At 40.1% G+C, this 15500-nt stretch overlaps 1 protein-coding gene across 3 annotated transcripts in view; it reads left to right on the plus strand.

Moving 5' to 3' along the window:
- DNTT (DNA nucleotidylexotransferase) overlaps nt 1–15500 on the plus strand; it is a 2032862-nt gene that overhangs the window by 1598079 nt on the left and 419283 nt on the right. Inside the window, exon 10 of one of the 3 annotated variants that reach the window (XM_069611395.1) lies at nt 12370–12453. The exons of 1 other annotated variant lie outside the window; for it this stretch is intronic. In XM_069611395.1, coding sequence (XP_069467496.1) covers nt 12370–12453 — 84 coding nt within the window. The remainder of the gene's footprint in view (nt 1–12369; nt 12454–15500) is intronic. One more of the 3 variants, XM_069611396.1, reaches the window with a different exon arrangement.

A 15500-nucleotide genomic window follows, 5' to 3' on the forward strand; every position in this document is an offset into this window, starting at 1 on the left:
CCAGTTACAGAAACAGATGAAGTAAACAACTTCATGTCTTCAGTACAACATAGTGTTAAAGGTAAATCACCTTAGAACACATTACATAAAAAGAAGGGAAGAATCAAAATATATCAATGATTACAATGCAAACATTGCCCTACTTATGGAGTGCAAACATAGATGTACAGTACCTTGCAGACAATTCGACTGCTGTTGCACAATATGTTACAGCCTACTTAACAAAAGCAGAAAAAACAGAGCTTCAAGACCTCTGGGATGACCTAGCATGAGACAAAACATTATCACAGAAATTCTACAGCCTAGGCATAAAAATGCTCTCTCATAGAGAATGTGGCGCCTATGAAGCAGCAGATCGTTGAACCAGTACTGCTTTGTATGGAAAATCAAACAACATAGTAAGGCTACGTCTTGGTCCTGCAAAATCTAGAAAAAGAGTGCTGAAATCATATGAGGACATAGAAACAATTGCCATAAAATGATCCCAACAGCCAAGACATTCTAAGAAACAATTTACTGGACACATACCATCTGAACAGGAGTAGCACTTTGGAAAGCATGTGTCTATACCACATAGCGCAAAACTTTGCATACAAAAATAATGTAAAACCCGATGAAAGCAAACGTAGATATAGAGTGACCGATTGTGAAGAGAGCTTAGTGAAACTTACCAAACGAAGCTTAATTAATCATGTGAAATTGTCATTAAAAACTCCTCAACAGAAATAACTATATTGCATGTTTCTGTTACAACTTTTCAAACCATGGAGAAAAGAGGAAGACATACTAGATAACTTTGACTGCTATGAAGATGCTTTCAAAGCAAATGAAAGCGCTATCACCAATGTGAACTTTACGCAGTACAAAACAATGTTACACAATGAGCAGCAACAGGAAGAAGAACTTCAGGCCCAACTAGATAAGGACCCTTACTACAGTAGTCAACCTTCTGTAACAGGAATTCAAGAACCACTAGGACAACCACTAATAGCAAATGAGGCTGAAGTAGCTATGGCAGAAGTAGAAAACACCATGTATCAGTATCAAGAAGATACAGAATACAGCAAGCAAAACTTAACAAAGATCAGCGCACCATTTTTGAAGATGTAACAAAACAAATTGTACATGTTGTACAACACAAAAATAAAGAATGTACCCGCCAAAATTACAAACCTATACTGCTGTACGTGAGTGGTGAAGCTGGATCAGGGAAAACATTCTTAATCAAAATCATCAGCAAGTTCCTTCAGCAATTGACAAAACACAAACTGTCAGCTATTCTAACAGCCCCACAGGTTTAGCTGCCTACAACATAGGCGGTGTCACTTTATAACGATTACTACTGCTTCCAGTAGAGCATGAAAATAAATTAGACTATTACAAACTTTCTGCAGAAGCTGCAATGGAATTATGCAGAGTATTAAAACAAATGAAAATGCTACTAATAGATGAAGTGAGCATGCTCTCCAACCTAATGTTGGCTTTGATTTACCTCAGATTGCAAGAAGTACTTAAAAGTAACAATGAAGAACTCTTTGCAGGGAACAAATTATTGTTTTCAGAGATCTTCTACAATTGACACCAGTGAAAGGTGAACCTATTTTTAAAACCTTAGGCCACAAACTGTGCTGGAAAACTGTTGGTAGCATAGGTAATGTCAACCTTTGGCAAAATTTCCAATACAGAGAATTAACTGAGAATCTGCAGATCTCACTTATGCCAACATCTTAAAAAGTTTTAGAGTTGGTGTACTATCGCAAGAAGCACACGTTGTGTTGAAAAGCTGGCACATTCATGCACTTCATGGTGATAATGCATGTGCAACTGATGTTATGGAACAAATAGCGCACAAAAATGTCAATTGTATGGCCTTAATGCCAACTCTTGCAAGCTGTTTCAAATTCAATGAAATAATGTTAAAGAAAGAAATGCAACCAATAATGGAAATTATCGCCACAGACAAACTAGACGTACATGGTATGATAGTACCCACATGTGAGCAAGCTACAACAAGACTAAACAGTTTAGAAAATTCAATCTCCAACACAGCTGGGTTGGAAAAAATATTAAAATCATCCTTAAATTGTAGAGTAATGCTTAAACGTAACCTTGACTTCAAGCAAAGGCTAGTTAATGGAGCACTGGGTACAGTTGTTGGCTTTCAATCATACCCACGTGACAGCAACATTCAGTTTGTCAATATTCACTTTGATAAAGTTTCAGAAGTGAAAAGGATAGGACGCTCAATTGCTTGATTCCTTCTCTTCAAAGAAATGTATGTACGTAGAGAGCAATTTTCTCTAACTCGTGCATATGCAGTTACCATTCATAAATCCCAAGGTCTTACCCTAGACAAAGCATTGACAGACATAGACGGTCTATTGCTAATGAACTTTGATGCAAGTAAAGTCAAAGCTGATATTCCTTGCATTCTAGAATACAATAGACAGCGTTCACTGTACATCCCTCATCTGAAACAATATCCTGTTCCAGATAAAGTAAAACGTGTTAAAATAAAACTAAATGAAACAGAAATGCAACAGAATCCAACAGAAAATTCCTGAAAGAAAAGAAAAGATGCTAAAGTTTCATCAATTACCACAAACAAAGAAGAACCTATTAGGGAATGTAAACCAGGGAAGTCGTCAAAGAAGGAACAGAAATTCTGAAAAATGCACTCAGATACAAAAGTAGCTGGTCCATTCAAATTTGCAAATGAAAGTGGGGTAAATTGCTATGCAAATGTAGCAATGTATATTCTATTTCAATTGCCACCAATTGTTAACTATATTTACTTGCACAGTACAGACCAATTGTGTTTGCAAATGTTAGTGCTTCATAGAAATGCAACAAGCAATCCTGACAACACATACAGTGTTCATTGAATACGGCAAGAATTGGACGACTGTGCTGGAATGGTGAGATTCATTATGAACTCACAAGAAGATCCACAAGAATTTCTAATGTACTTACTATTAGTATTGGAAAACAAAAGCATACCTGTAAATGAAAACTTCCAGATTTCGTACATGTGGAAACATACATGCACTTTCTGATGCAGGAAGAAATCCCAAATGAGCGATTTGTGTATGTTTCCATACCAAATTGTGAAAGCATTCCATTTCAGCAACTTGTACAGAATGCAAACCATGGCAGATTATGTACTATTTGCAGTTCAGACAATCGCTCCACTTTACTGATACAATCACATAGTGCCTACATAATACTTATGCTTCTACGTAATAATGCAGATCGTACCAAAAACAACTGCAAACTGACTGGATTCACACACGCGCAAGTGTCACTTGGAAAGAAAACCTTTACAACAATAGTTATAATCTACCATGCAGGAGCTACAACCAATGCAGGTCACTACACTGCATACATTACAAAGAAATGTGGATGGTTCGAATGTAATGATAGCACCATTAAAATAAAGCAGAGATTGCCAGCTAATTTTACAAATGCGTATTTAATCTTCTTAAAGCCAAAATTTAATAAATAATGTGTACTTCAAAATTGCCAAAAAATTATGTGAAAGACTACAAACAGTTAGAATATGCCAACAGGTATCTAAATGCCCAAGAGGATATAACAATGACACAAATAAATGAATATCACAGATCTGTAGGAACAAATGCACAGTTAGAATACGCCTACAGGTATCTACTGTTCTTAAAAATCGGCAGGAAGGCAACAAACATAACACTAATCAGAAAGATGAAGGAAAAACTCAAAGGAAACAAGGAAGTAGTTAGTACCATAGCAAATGAAGGTTTTTTTTAATCCCACAAGGATTGTTTTCCCCAGACCCAAGGATTAGAAAAGCAAACTCAGAAACTGAGCATAATGCACAGTACACTGGTTTGTAAACTAAATATGAGGGTAAAAAAAAGGTAAACTGTCTATTATGCAATGTAGTAAGTTTTCATGAAATGCAAAGACTAACATACCTTTTTCTTTTATCAAAGACATTAAAAAAGGCATACTTCTGCCAAGTACGAAAGGCATTTAAAAAATATATGTGGATTCTGAACAAAGTAAGGAGTAAGTATATTGGCAGTCAATTTCTACACAAGTAAATCTACATGTCTAATCTATGGTAGTAATATACTGCTGTGGCTGTAGGCTGGTCCTTGCATCTTCGGTGTGTAACCTACCACCTCCGCCTTACGACAAGGTACAAAAAGTATAGTTCCTAGCCACAACCATTGGTGTATATCAAAACCATGGTCCTTGTAAATTAGCTGCTTATAAATTTACTTTTGGGACCATCGTCTGCAGCCATGCAGCCAAGACACTGGGGCATGCACACAACTAGTGTATTACACTACACCCATATTCACTTATAACTCCACTGCTTATGACTTCAGTCTTGGGTGCATGGCCTTTGGGTATGCAGTCAAGACTCTTGGAACTGGCCAGACACACCACAGCATATCAGAACCATTGTGCCTTGTCATTTCACTATGTACAAAGTTGGTTTTGGGAGCATGACCTTTCGCCATGCTCCCAAAACACTACGCCCTCCCCACAACAATCTTAATGATGTTGCTTAGTACAATTGTACCAATAGCTGTGATATGGTGCAGTAGTTTGTAGCCACAGGCTACAGACATGGGTTTGAGGCCATAGAATTATGAATGAATGGGTACAGTATATAAAATGCATAGTTGTTTACAACTGCAGTGCTTATTACTTTGTTCAAATATTCTGCATCCTGGCCACTACTACCACACCTTATGACATCCATTGCAGCATATAACTACACTATGTACAAATGTGCTTTTGGGGGCATGGCCTTCTGCCATGCACCCATGATTGCAGCCCCTCCCCACAGCCACCTGAGTGATGCACTACCACACCATATCACACCCATTGTGCCTTGTAAGTACACTACATATAACTGTTCTGTTGGGTGAATGGCCTGCGGCCATGCACTCATGACTGCAGACCCTCCCCACAGCCACCTGACTGATGTTGAATACTAGGGGTGTCTCTGTAGCTCTGAAATGCTGCACTGTTTGTGGGCAGGACCTAATATCTTAGGTGTATGTCCATACATTTCAATATATGGTTGTGAAGTGGCTTATAACTCCAGTGCTTACAAGTTTCCTTTTGGGTGCATACTTGGGTGTATGGCATACAGCCTACAACCATGCAGCCAAAAGTACACATCTTGACCAAAACCACAGCACTAGATAAAACCCATGTGGGCTTGTAAGTGAAAAGGTTATAGCTTTGTTGTTGGGTGCATGGCCTTTGCCCATTCACCCAAGACTGCACACACTCCCCACAACCAGGCAATAGATGTGCATTACTATGGGTGTATCCATGGGTGTGACACGCTGCAGTATTTGTGGCCAGGGCCTAGAGTTTTGGAAGTAAGGCCTTCGGCCTTCGGCCGACGGCCATGCATCCAAGACTCTAGGCCCTGGCCACAACCACCGTAGCATGTGACACCCATGGCGGTGTACTAATGAATACAATACCCATAGGAAACAGTAATGCAATTATGGCATGCTGTCAATTTCAATGTTCCCTAACATCAAGCGTGTCCTTACAACAGTTACAAGTTCCCTGTGCACTGCACGGACTGAAATACTGCCCTTATTCGACCCCTCATTTTCTGTGCGTACAAGGTGGTCATAGAAAATACATCACAAACAGGTTATAACTTTGTTATTTTCGGCCATGCACCCAAGAGTGCAGGGTCTCCCCGCAACCAACTCAGTGATGTGTGGTAGTGGGGTTTTTTCTATAGGTGTGGTATCCTTCAGTGCTTTTGGCCAGAGGCTTCACTCCTAGCTGTATGTCCATAGATATTACATGGGATGGGTGTGCATCGACTTGCACCCCCAGTACTTATAACTTTGTTCTTGACTGCACACACTCCCCACAACTTGGCAATTGATACGCAATACTATGGGTGTATCCATGGGTGTGACATGCTGCGGTGGTCGTGGCCAGGGCCTACAGTCTTGGAAGTAAGCCTTCGGCCGACGGCCATGCATCCAAGACTCTAGGCCCTGGCCACAACCACTGTAGCATGTGACACCCATGGCGGCGTACTAATGAATATAATAATACCCATAGGAAAAAGTAATGCAATTGGGGCATGTTGTCATTTTTAATGTTCGCTGCCACTATGCGTGTCCTTACAACAGTTACAATTTTCCTGTGCACTGCATGGACTAAAATGCTACTGTTATTACACCCCTCATTTTCTGTGCGTACAAGGTGGCCATAGAAAATACATCATGAAGACCGACCCCCAGAACAAATGCATTGATCACCCATGTCTTAATGTCTGAACCTTTCCCAATGCTCTGTGACACAGCAAAAGAGTTTTATAAATATAGCATGTGTACGCTGGTTGTTGCTCCGCTATCGGCGGATCCAAGATGTCGGGCGCACCCAAACAATCTGACGCAGAACACGTCTCGCAGCAGCCAATCGGCCATGACGCCAGCCCCTTAGCCAATCGGTATCTTGTCCGTGGACCGAACAGGGAAGTGTGACCGCGAAGCAGACATAGATATCACTAATTTTTTCAGACCTACTTTTTGGTCATTTTAATGAAAAGTACTGCATGGAAGGACACCAAATTTACAAAAGCATGCTTTCTGGACCAAGCCCCTGTACCTGCCGCAAATTTTGTGAAAATCCGTCCAGCAGTTTGACCTGTAGCCGTGCGCAAAGTTTTTCCCCCATTCAGTCTATGGGAAAAAAATATGTTTTTGGACCCCCCCTATAACTTTTGCCCCCCTGAACCAAACATCTCCAAACTTTGCAAAAAAATTCAGAGTGGCCCATATACTTCTTTTGCAAAGTGTGGTGACGATTCGTCGGCTCGGTGGAGCAGAGTTATAGGCCGCCCAAAAAGTGCTCTTCCTATGGAAACAGCAACTTAACCATAACTACACAGCCACTAGCGTGGCTGTGTAATATATATTTTTTTTTGGCCAGTATAACATGTAAATATATTGTTGGTAGCATGCAAGGTACAGGTTTTACAACACAGCCAAGCCCAACTTGAAACTGCAGAGAATGAGATCCACGCATAGAAAAGCTTAGTGCTGCCAGGCCAAATATTGAAGTGCTCCAATTATTATTTTTTTTATTCCTTATACATGGAGACTACATTATTCATACACCTGACTAACTTAATTAACATTGCTAAATACTGATTCTAACCTCCATAAGATTATAATGTAGTCTCATGTGCAAAATGAGGTGAAAATACATGTTTTGGTTGCACTACTGAAATGCATTTTAAATGCACACTGGCGTTTACTTTAGTTTGCAGGGAGCAGAAGGAATGCTGCAGCAGGAAACCAAAGAGATACAATAATTCTGTTCTGAAGCTCTCATTGTTTGCAACATGAGGGTGGTTACAGAACTCATTCTTGTTAATCTGATTGGAGAAGAAATATAGGCAAATATGCCACGTAAAAAAATGGGAGTTATCAATTGTCGGCTGAACTAATTCAGATTAACTGGATGCCAGAATACAAGATCTAGCAGCAAAAAAAGCCAACGTTTTGCTGAAAGTTGATGATTTGGCAAATAGAAAAAGTAGATGCAACATCAGAATTATGGGGCTGACAGAAGAAGATGGTGAATCTGTGGCGTCCTTAGAGAAGTCAGTGAACAATCTCATTGCAGCTATCTTTAAGGATCCTGAGACCCCAGAGATTACCTTCGACAGGATACACAGAGGTGGTGGACTGCCGGAAGGTACTAGATCCATTTTGGTGAAGTATCATTACTTCAAGCAGAAAATCGACATATTAACATGGGCAAGAGAAATGGGCTTGGTGGACTTTGAAGGCCCCCAAGTTAACATCTATCAAGACCTCTCAGCGCTAACTCTGTCTTAATGTAAAGACTGCAGGGGATTGACCCAGTGGCTGCAAGAACATGGAAATAGGTACAGGTGGGGATACCCATTCTCATTGTGTTTTGAACACCTCAGAGAAGATTGCCAGACAAAATCTCCGAAAGAAGCAGAAGGGGCCTTGAAGCAATTGAGGGATGACATTAGAAGGGCAGAATCAGCAGAAACCATGACTGCCCCACTGCCAATGGGCAGGGGTGCGAAACATCAACTGAGAAGCGGGCGAGAGAATAGTTCCCAGAAGTTTCAGAAGTTGAACACTCCTTAAGAAATGTAATTCTCCTGTGGAACTGTATGGCAAAATTGAAGAGGGCGAACAAATAAGGCCCTAGGGGAAGGCCATACATTTAGCATCACAAAACGTACTGATCACCCTAAAAGAGCTGTAGATGGATATACTGTTCTTCATTGATGGTTTATGTTTTATAGTAGACAAAAGTATGGAATGGGCGAGGTGCTCTGTTCTGATGGCCCTAGTTCAATACGGTGTCTCTCATGGAGGGAGGAATACTATTGGCAAGGTGAGAGATGGGTGGGAAATGGGTAGGGGGAACAACGTGTGTATGTGAACCCTGGTTGGGGACTAGGAATATAGAGGAGCTGATATTTGGGGTTTAACACTGCTAATAATATTTGATGCCACAATACGCAGAGCGTATAGTTGGGGATTTAGTGAGACGTGCCTGGACCCAGAACAATGGTGACACTGAATGTGCTTAAAATAGGGACCCTTAATGTAAAGGCCCTGAACTCACTGCAGAAAAGGGATTTTTTGCCAAGAGAATTTACACAATCAGTCCTAGACATTTTGTTTATCCAAGAAACCAAGTTTAGAAGAAGTGAAGAATATGAAATTAAAGGAAAAGGCTTGGATGCATCCAAATGGTCCGCAGGAATGGTCAAAAAGGCGGGTGTGGGACCTTTGATCTAGAAATCCCTAAGCCTTATCATTTATCAAATAAAAGGGGGAATGGAGGGTAGATTGTTGGCTGTACAGGGGAAACTTGCTGCCACAGAGGTGACGTTGTTTTCAATACATGCCCAAACCAACAACATGTCTGTTTCTGTGATGAAGTAATTGGCTTCCTTGGGGGTTGGAAGGAACAAGTATTATTCTGTGGGGGGAAACTTCAATATGTTGGGCGACTCGATGAAAAATTGGTTCTTCCTGAGGGAAGGGGCAATATATATGGTGTATAGTCCAGAAGACAATATTAGTTTGATTATTCAGACACACCACCTGAGTGATTGATGGAGGGTGATGAACCCTACCCAAAGGGCAAATAACTTGTATTCCCTTACTCACAAAACATATACACAGTTGGACTATATCCTAGTCAAGTCACAAACAAAGTATATGGTAAAAGGGGAAGCTATATTATAGTGGCATAGTCAGATCATGACATGTGTAGGTTGACATTGGAATTGGGGAAATAGCCAGCCTTAGACAAACATTGGATATGTAATGACATACTATTTCAAGATTTCCTTTTCCAAGACTCATTTAGACAGGATATAAGAGAAATCTTCAAGGTTAATGACAAAGGTGAAGTCCCAACCCGTATGGTATGGGAGTCATTGAAGGCAAGCCTTAAGGGCTCTTGATATCAAAAGGGGACACGAAAAAGAGGACCAGAAGTTTCTGGGAAAACAAACTCAGGCACCTTATTGAGGTCATGGAAAGGGAAATCAGGAAGATGAAACACCTTAGTGCAGATGTGCTATAGTAAGTTGCTGACCTGAGACAAGAGCTTGGAGAGTCATGGAGGGGGAATACACTGACCCAACTCAGATACTTAAAGCAACGCTTCTAGAAAAGTGGAGATACATCCCACATGCTACTGGCAGCCTGATTAAGGGGCCAGAGAGCTGAAATAACAGTCCACAAAATTAGGGTGAATATCAATATCACATTGACTCACCCAGGGGACATTGCCTGTAAATTTGCAGTTTTACTCCCAATTATATACCTCAGTAGAAGAGCCTAGATGGGTGCATTGACACAGGAGGAACAGGAAAGGGTGGATGCTCCCATCGAGGGTGACGAAGTTCTAAGATCCTTAGCAAAGCTGAAGGGGGGCTCAGCACCAGGCGTGGATGGCTTCACCCCAACCATTTTCAAGAGATACAGAAGGGACGATAGTGGAGCTCCAGAGTCTTTTTTGAAGGACAGAATAGTTATCAACCCTAAGGAGGGGAAATATAAGCTAGGGTGTGGGTCTTAATGGCCCATATAACTATAAAATGATGAAGCTACGATATGTATGGCAGACAGGTTGGGAGGGTTTTTACCTTAGCTCGTACACTCAATTAGGCTTTGTGAGGGAAAGGCAGGAAGCAGACAATATACGAAAAACTCTCGATCGAACTGTGGGTAGGAGAGAAAGAGATAGCGATCCTCTCTTGGTCTCACTAGATGCAGAGAAGGCCTTTGATCGGGTAGAATGGCCATTCTTGAGGGCTGTCTTGTGAAATGTTTGATTGGTATCTCATTGGTACATGGGAGCCATGGCACTATATGAAAGGCTGATGGCAAAGGTAATAGTGAATGGAGTAGCCTCTGAGGAATTTCAATGAGTAGGGGGATGAGACAGGGGTGCCTGCTTACCTCCTTCCTCTTTGCTTTAACCATAGAACCATTGGCTATAGTGATATGAAAAGATAGGAGAATCTAGTGATTTGAGAGAGAAGGGAAAGAATACAATTTCGCACACTTTGCCGATTATATTTTAGCATATGTCTCCTGCCCGAGGACATCATTGCCTGCTTTAATAGAGGTCATAGGACAATACAGGAAGCTCTCTGCCTTACCTTTGAAGGAATGTCCAGAGGATGGAGACTGAACATTCGATTTTCAGGGGTTGCAGATACAACCAGAAAGCATAAAATACCTTAGCACTGCCATTCCCAAGACATCAAAGATTTATATATGGCCAATTACCCAACCTTATGGGACAGGTTTAGATAAGATCTATGACAGTGGGCGAAACTAACAATGTCCTGGGCAGGCCACCTCACCACTATCAAAATGAACATTCTTCACAGGATATTGTTTCTGTTCCAGGCCCTGCTGATTGGGATACTGGTCTTATTCTTTGATGAAATGAAAGTAGTGCTCAGTAGCTTCCTCTGGGGGGCTACTAAACCCAGAATTGCGCATGTTACACTGACTCTGCCCAAACAAAGTGGGGGTGTGACTCCCAGACCTGTAAGAATATTTTAGGGTAGCTGATTTCCGGGTGCTAGTGGATTACTTGAGAGGGAACAAAGACAAAAATGGGTTTATCTTCAGAATTAATGGATAGCCCTGGTTACCATAGGTGAATGGCTATGGGCCCCACACAAGCGAGGGGCTTGAAGCATCCCATCCTAGCAATGATGTGGGGAATATGGGAGAAAACAAAGGACATGATAGGGGCATCATATAGGCCCTCTACACTCAGCTGCTTAATGGCCCCTCTCATCAGAGATTCAATCACAGATCCATTCAGATTCCAGTCATACTATGAGGGAGGGCTGGTAAGGGTGGGTCAGATATGCAGACATTTAATGTTTCTGAGTAAAGGAGGACTAGACAAGGCACTACCGGTGGGCATGTTGCGCTTACTAGTGTTCTTGCAATTGAAGGGAGTTTTGACAGATGACTGCTGGGGGAGCGGCTTGGCTGACACAGTTGAAGCAAGTTTTAGATATACAGACGAGCTCAGGGGAACTAATCTCCAAGCTGCAAGTAGCACTATTATTGAGAGGTTACATGCTCCTTCTGGCTAGCAAGGCTTGTTGGGAACTTGACCTGGGCACACAAGTCACTGAGGATGCATGGTCGGCCATTCATAGCATAGTGTGGTCATCGTTCATAGCCATGCAGTACAAAAAGCACAATTACAGATTGCTACAACGATGACAGCAGATACCGTACAGATTCGCCAACATGTATGCGAGGTGAGCCCGCTTTGCTGGTGAGGCTATGGAGGAATTTGAACCTACTGGCACATCTGGTGGGAAAGAGGTTTTGGTATGGGTGAAGAGCATTACTTGCATAGAAAGGCCACTGGTCCATAGATTGCTAATCCTGGATTGCCGTTCAAATTAAAATAGATGTGCCTGGCATTTGTGCAGAGTAGTTGTTTTTTCAATGAAAATTCTAATAACGCATTATCAATGTAAAAACATGTATGAACATTGTCATTTCTAATATTATATGTCATGGCATCCATCTGATAAACAATTTCTTAGCTGATGTTACATGAATACATGTTTTTTTTTCTCCAAATATAATTATACCATCTTAAAATAAAATCCTATTTTGTCAGTAAATGGACAATGATTGGGCTTGCTCAACACACATAAGAAACAATGAAGTGTGTTGAATCCTAAATGTGTTAATGTTCGTCTTTCAAAGAACATGTAAAACCGTTTAGTAATTTGGTGAAAATGTGTGTTTTCCTCTTATCTTCACACTAATCTAGCAGTTTGAACGTGACCTACGAAGATATGCATCTCATGAGAAGAAGATGATGATCGATAACCATGCTCTCTACGACAAAACAAAGGTACAGTTTCTGACAATAATGACGACCCATTCATAACCCAATAATAGCAAGGGGAGCTTAATCAATGACTGCACTTTAAAAGCACACACTGTATAACCACTCTACCATAAAATCCAGTCTTAATTCTTTTTATTTAGTTTAATTGTATGAAATTCATGAATACTGATTGTTGCAAATATTTTTATGGAACAAAAACAAATTTTCAAGAAACCAAAATATATCATCAGAACCATACAACTTCAGGGAAATAAAGAAGATGTGTTAACAGAGTGAAGTGGAGTGCCTATTCAAAACTTGACTTGCCCAACAAATATAATAGAGATGATTAAATCATAAACAATTAATGAGTTTCATGCATGATTTTGCCTTACTGGGTTAATGGGTTAGAATTGACCAAAACGATATCAGCCAGGAACACTATGTATAGATGCAATCTATGCTTCATTCGAGTATTGGACTTTGGGTGCAATAACTGATAAATAAAGAGCAACCCACATGTGTTGGTCAGGACGGAAACGTTTGACCTGCATTGAAGGAGGAAAGTGAGTTTAAGAAAGAATTATAGTAATCAGAGGTGAAGGTTCCCAATGAAACATCTCACCTGATCTATCATTGAATAACACATGGTTAATTCAATGAAATTGGATTTAATGATGTATGGATTGCTACAGCAAGTTACAATGGAAACAACATATGACAATTGGTGATTTACAACTGAGGAGGGATACTGCATACTGACAAACACCCCTACAATGATAGACCACACTAGACTCTAACTAGATGTAGTATTCCTGACTGATATCCTCATAATACATAATAAATCACAAATAATAACAAAACAAATGCAAATAATAGTGTCATACTATGTAATTTCATTGTGTAGTGTAACAGAAGCAGCTTGCACTAAAGACCAATGCTATAATTATGAGTTTGGCATAACTGCCTACGTTATTGCACATGCTCAAACATAACCACGAATGCCATATCTGGTAAGCATGCAGTAACTTGAAGGTCCTGCATGATTTAGACTTATGCCAGCCATTCAAAGGACTCCAGTTTGTGGATGTGATATTATTGAATAAAGGGTTACTAAATTCCTTCATACCTCTTGTGACAATGGCTTTGAGCAGAGGTAATTTGTTTCACTTAGACCTATGCATTTTGTTTTTGTTTCAACCATGAAACTCTAAATTTGGCAATGTGGTAATAGTCACTGTAATCCCATTACAGCCATATTTTGACCACACCACTACATTTTGAATGAGACCCCAAATAGCTAATTTATAAGACCATACCATGTATCGATCAGCTAATAAGGACCTAGTTGTGCTCTCCCTCTCTTCACAGAAGGTCAAATCTGTAATCCAGGCAGATGATCTACGCACGTTTTCTCTTCTGATAAATGGTCACTTTGACACTCAATGAATTTCACCAATATTACTAAGTCCTGTGTTATTTGGTTCAAGAGGCCAGTGATCCCCAAGAGGCAGTGTAGTTGTGTTTCAGATATTATGTGACATTCCTATGCAAGACGACTCTAGATGATTTTATGTATTTCTAACTAATGAATTGACCCCTAGGGAACCAATCTGCCCATTTGAGCATGCTATGGTCAGAGAACAGGTAACAAAAAGTGATATCCAAGCCTTGTGTTTTGCAAATGTTAAGTCCCAGGCCATACTCCAACTCCAGACCACACATAGTATTAACAACATCAAAGCTTAGAGCTGATCTATTGTTGCAGTTTCATCAAATGGTCATAAAAAATTAGAAGCATATATATTCACACCATACGTGTTAATTAGTACCACAGAGATGACACCTAACTCTCTTTGCATTGTACAATTAACCACCTTCGCTCATCATGTTCTCATACAATTAAACTGCATTGAGATACATATATAGATACCTAGATTTCACCTGTGAGAAACATATTAATATTTACTATGCTATCGTGTTAGCATAGTAGAGGTTGAGAGGAATTGTCTACAGTGTTTCAGAAAATAACTTTTCTTACAAATCTTGAACCCTTTCTTTAAAAATTCTGAAATATTGGACAGTAAAATTTCAGGGCAGCCGTGCCAGCATGGACCATTTCAGAATTTTTCATGGGTGGCTTCATATTTTAAAAGAAATATTGTTTGGTTTGCTTTCTGAAAAGCAGTTACCGTGGAGTTTTCTCATAAAGAAAACAAATATTTTTTAGGCCCACATATTTCAAAGTTGGTTGCATCAATATTTACAATTATTGACATGCATGTAGATATTAACATGAATTGATACACTGAAAAAGACATTGAAAATCAAGCCATTTTTGTAGGAGATGTAGAATTTATACAAGTACACTACTATGTGTATTAAAACTCACATCAAAGTCAGTACTGACTTTGATGTGAGTTTTCATATGTATATAAGATGTATAGGAGATGTAAATTGTGCACATGTCCCACACTAATGACACAAGTGTCATTACACCACATGCCCTTACAACACACACACTTATGACACCGCTCAAATTCGTCACTCACACTCACACCACTTACACTTACTGCACATGCTGTTACAATGCATGCTCATATGCTAAACGCTCTTAAATCATATCTTATGATGACATACGATCTTGCAACACACACTTATGGCGAACGCTTGTATGACAAACACTTACAACACACACAACGTAAACTCTTATGACACATGCTCTTTCAAAACAGACTCTTACGACACAAACACAACTCACACTCTTACAGCTCTCACACTTAGCACACATGCTCTTATGACAATCACTCCTATGAGACATGCTTTTACAACACATGCTCTTACTATACACACACTAGTGTTATGACACACACGAGACACACACTGGACATGTTCTTATAAAAAGCACTGTTACCACACATGCTCTCATGAAACATGCGCTTATGACACACTCTCTTACCACACATGCTCATATGGCACATGTTCATACAGCACACACTATTACGGCAATGGTCAGAAACAATGTAAATCTTCTATACAAACACTACTTGGACATGTTGGAGATTTACATT

Source organism: Ambystoma mexicanum, chromosome 8, assembly GCF_040938575.1.
Source record: "Ambystoma mexicanum isolate Mex_15411 chromosome 8, UKY_AmexF1_1, whole genome shotgun sequence".
Taxonomy (NCBI): domain Eukaryota; kingdom Metazoa; phylum Chordata; class Amphibia; order Caudata; family Ambystomatidae; genus Ambystoma; species Ambystoma mexicanum.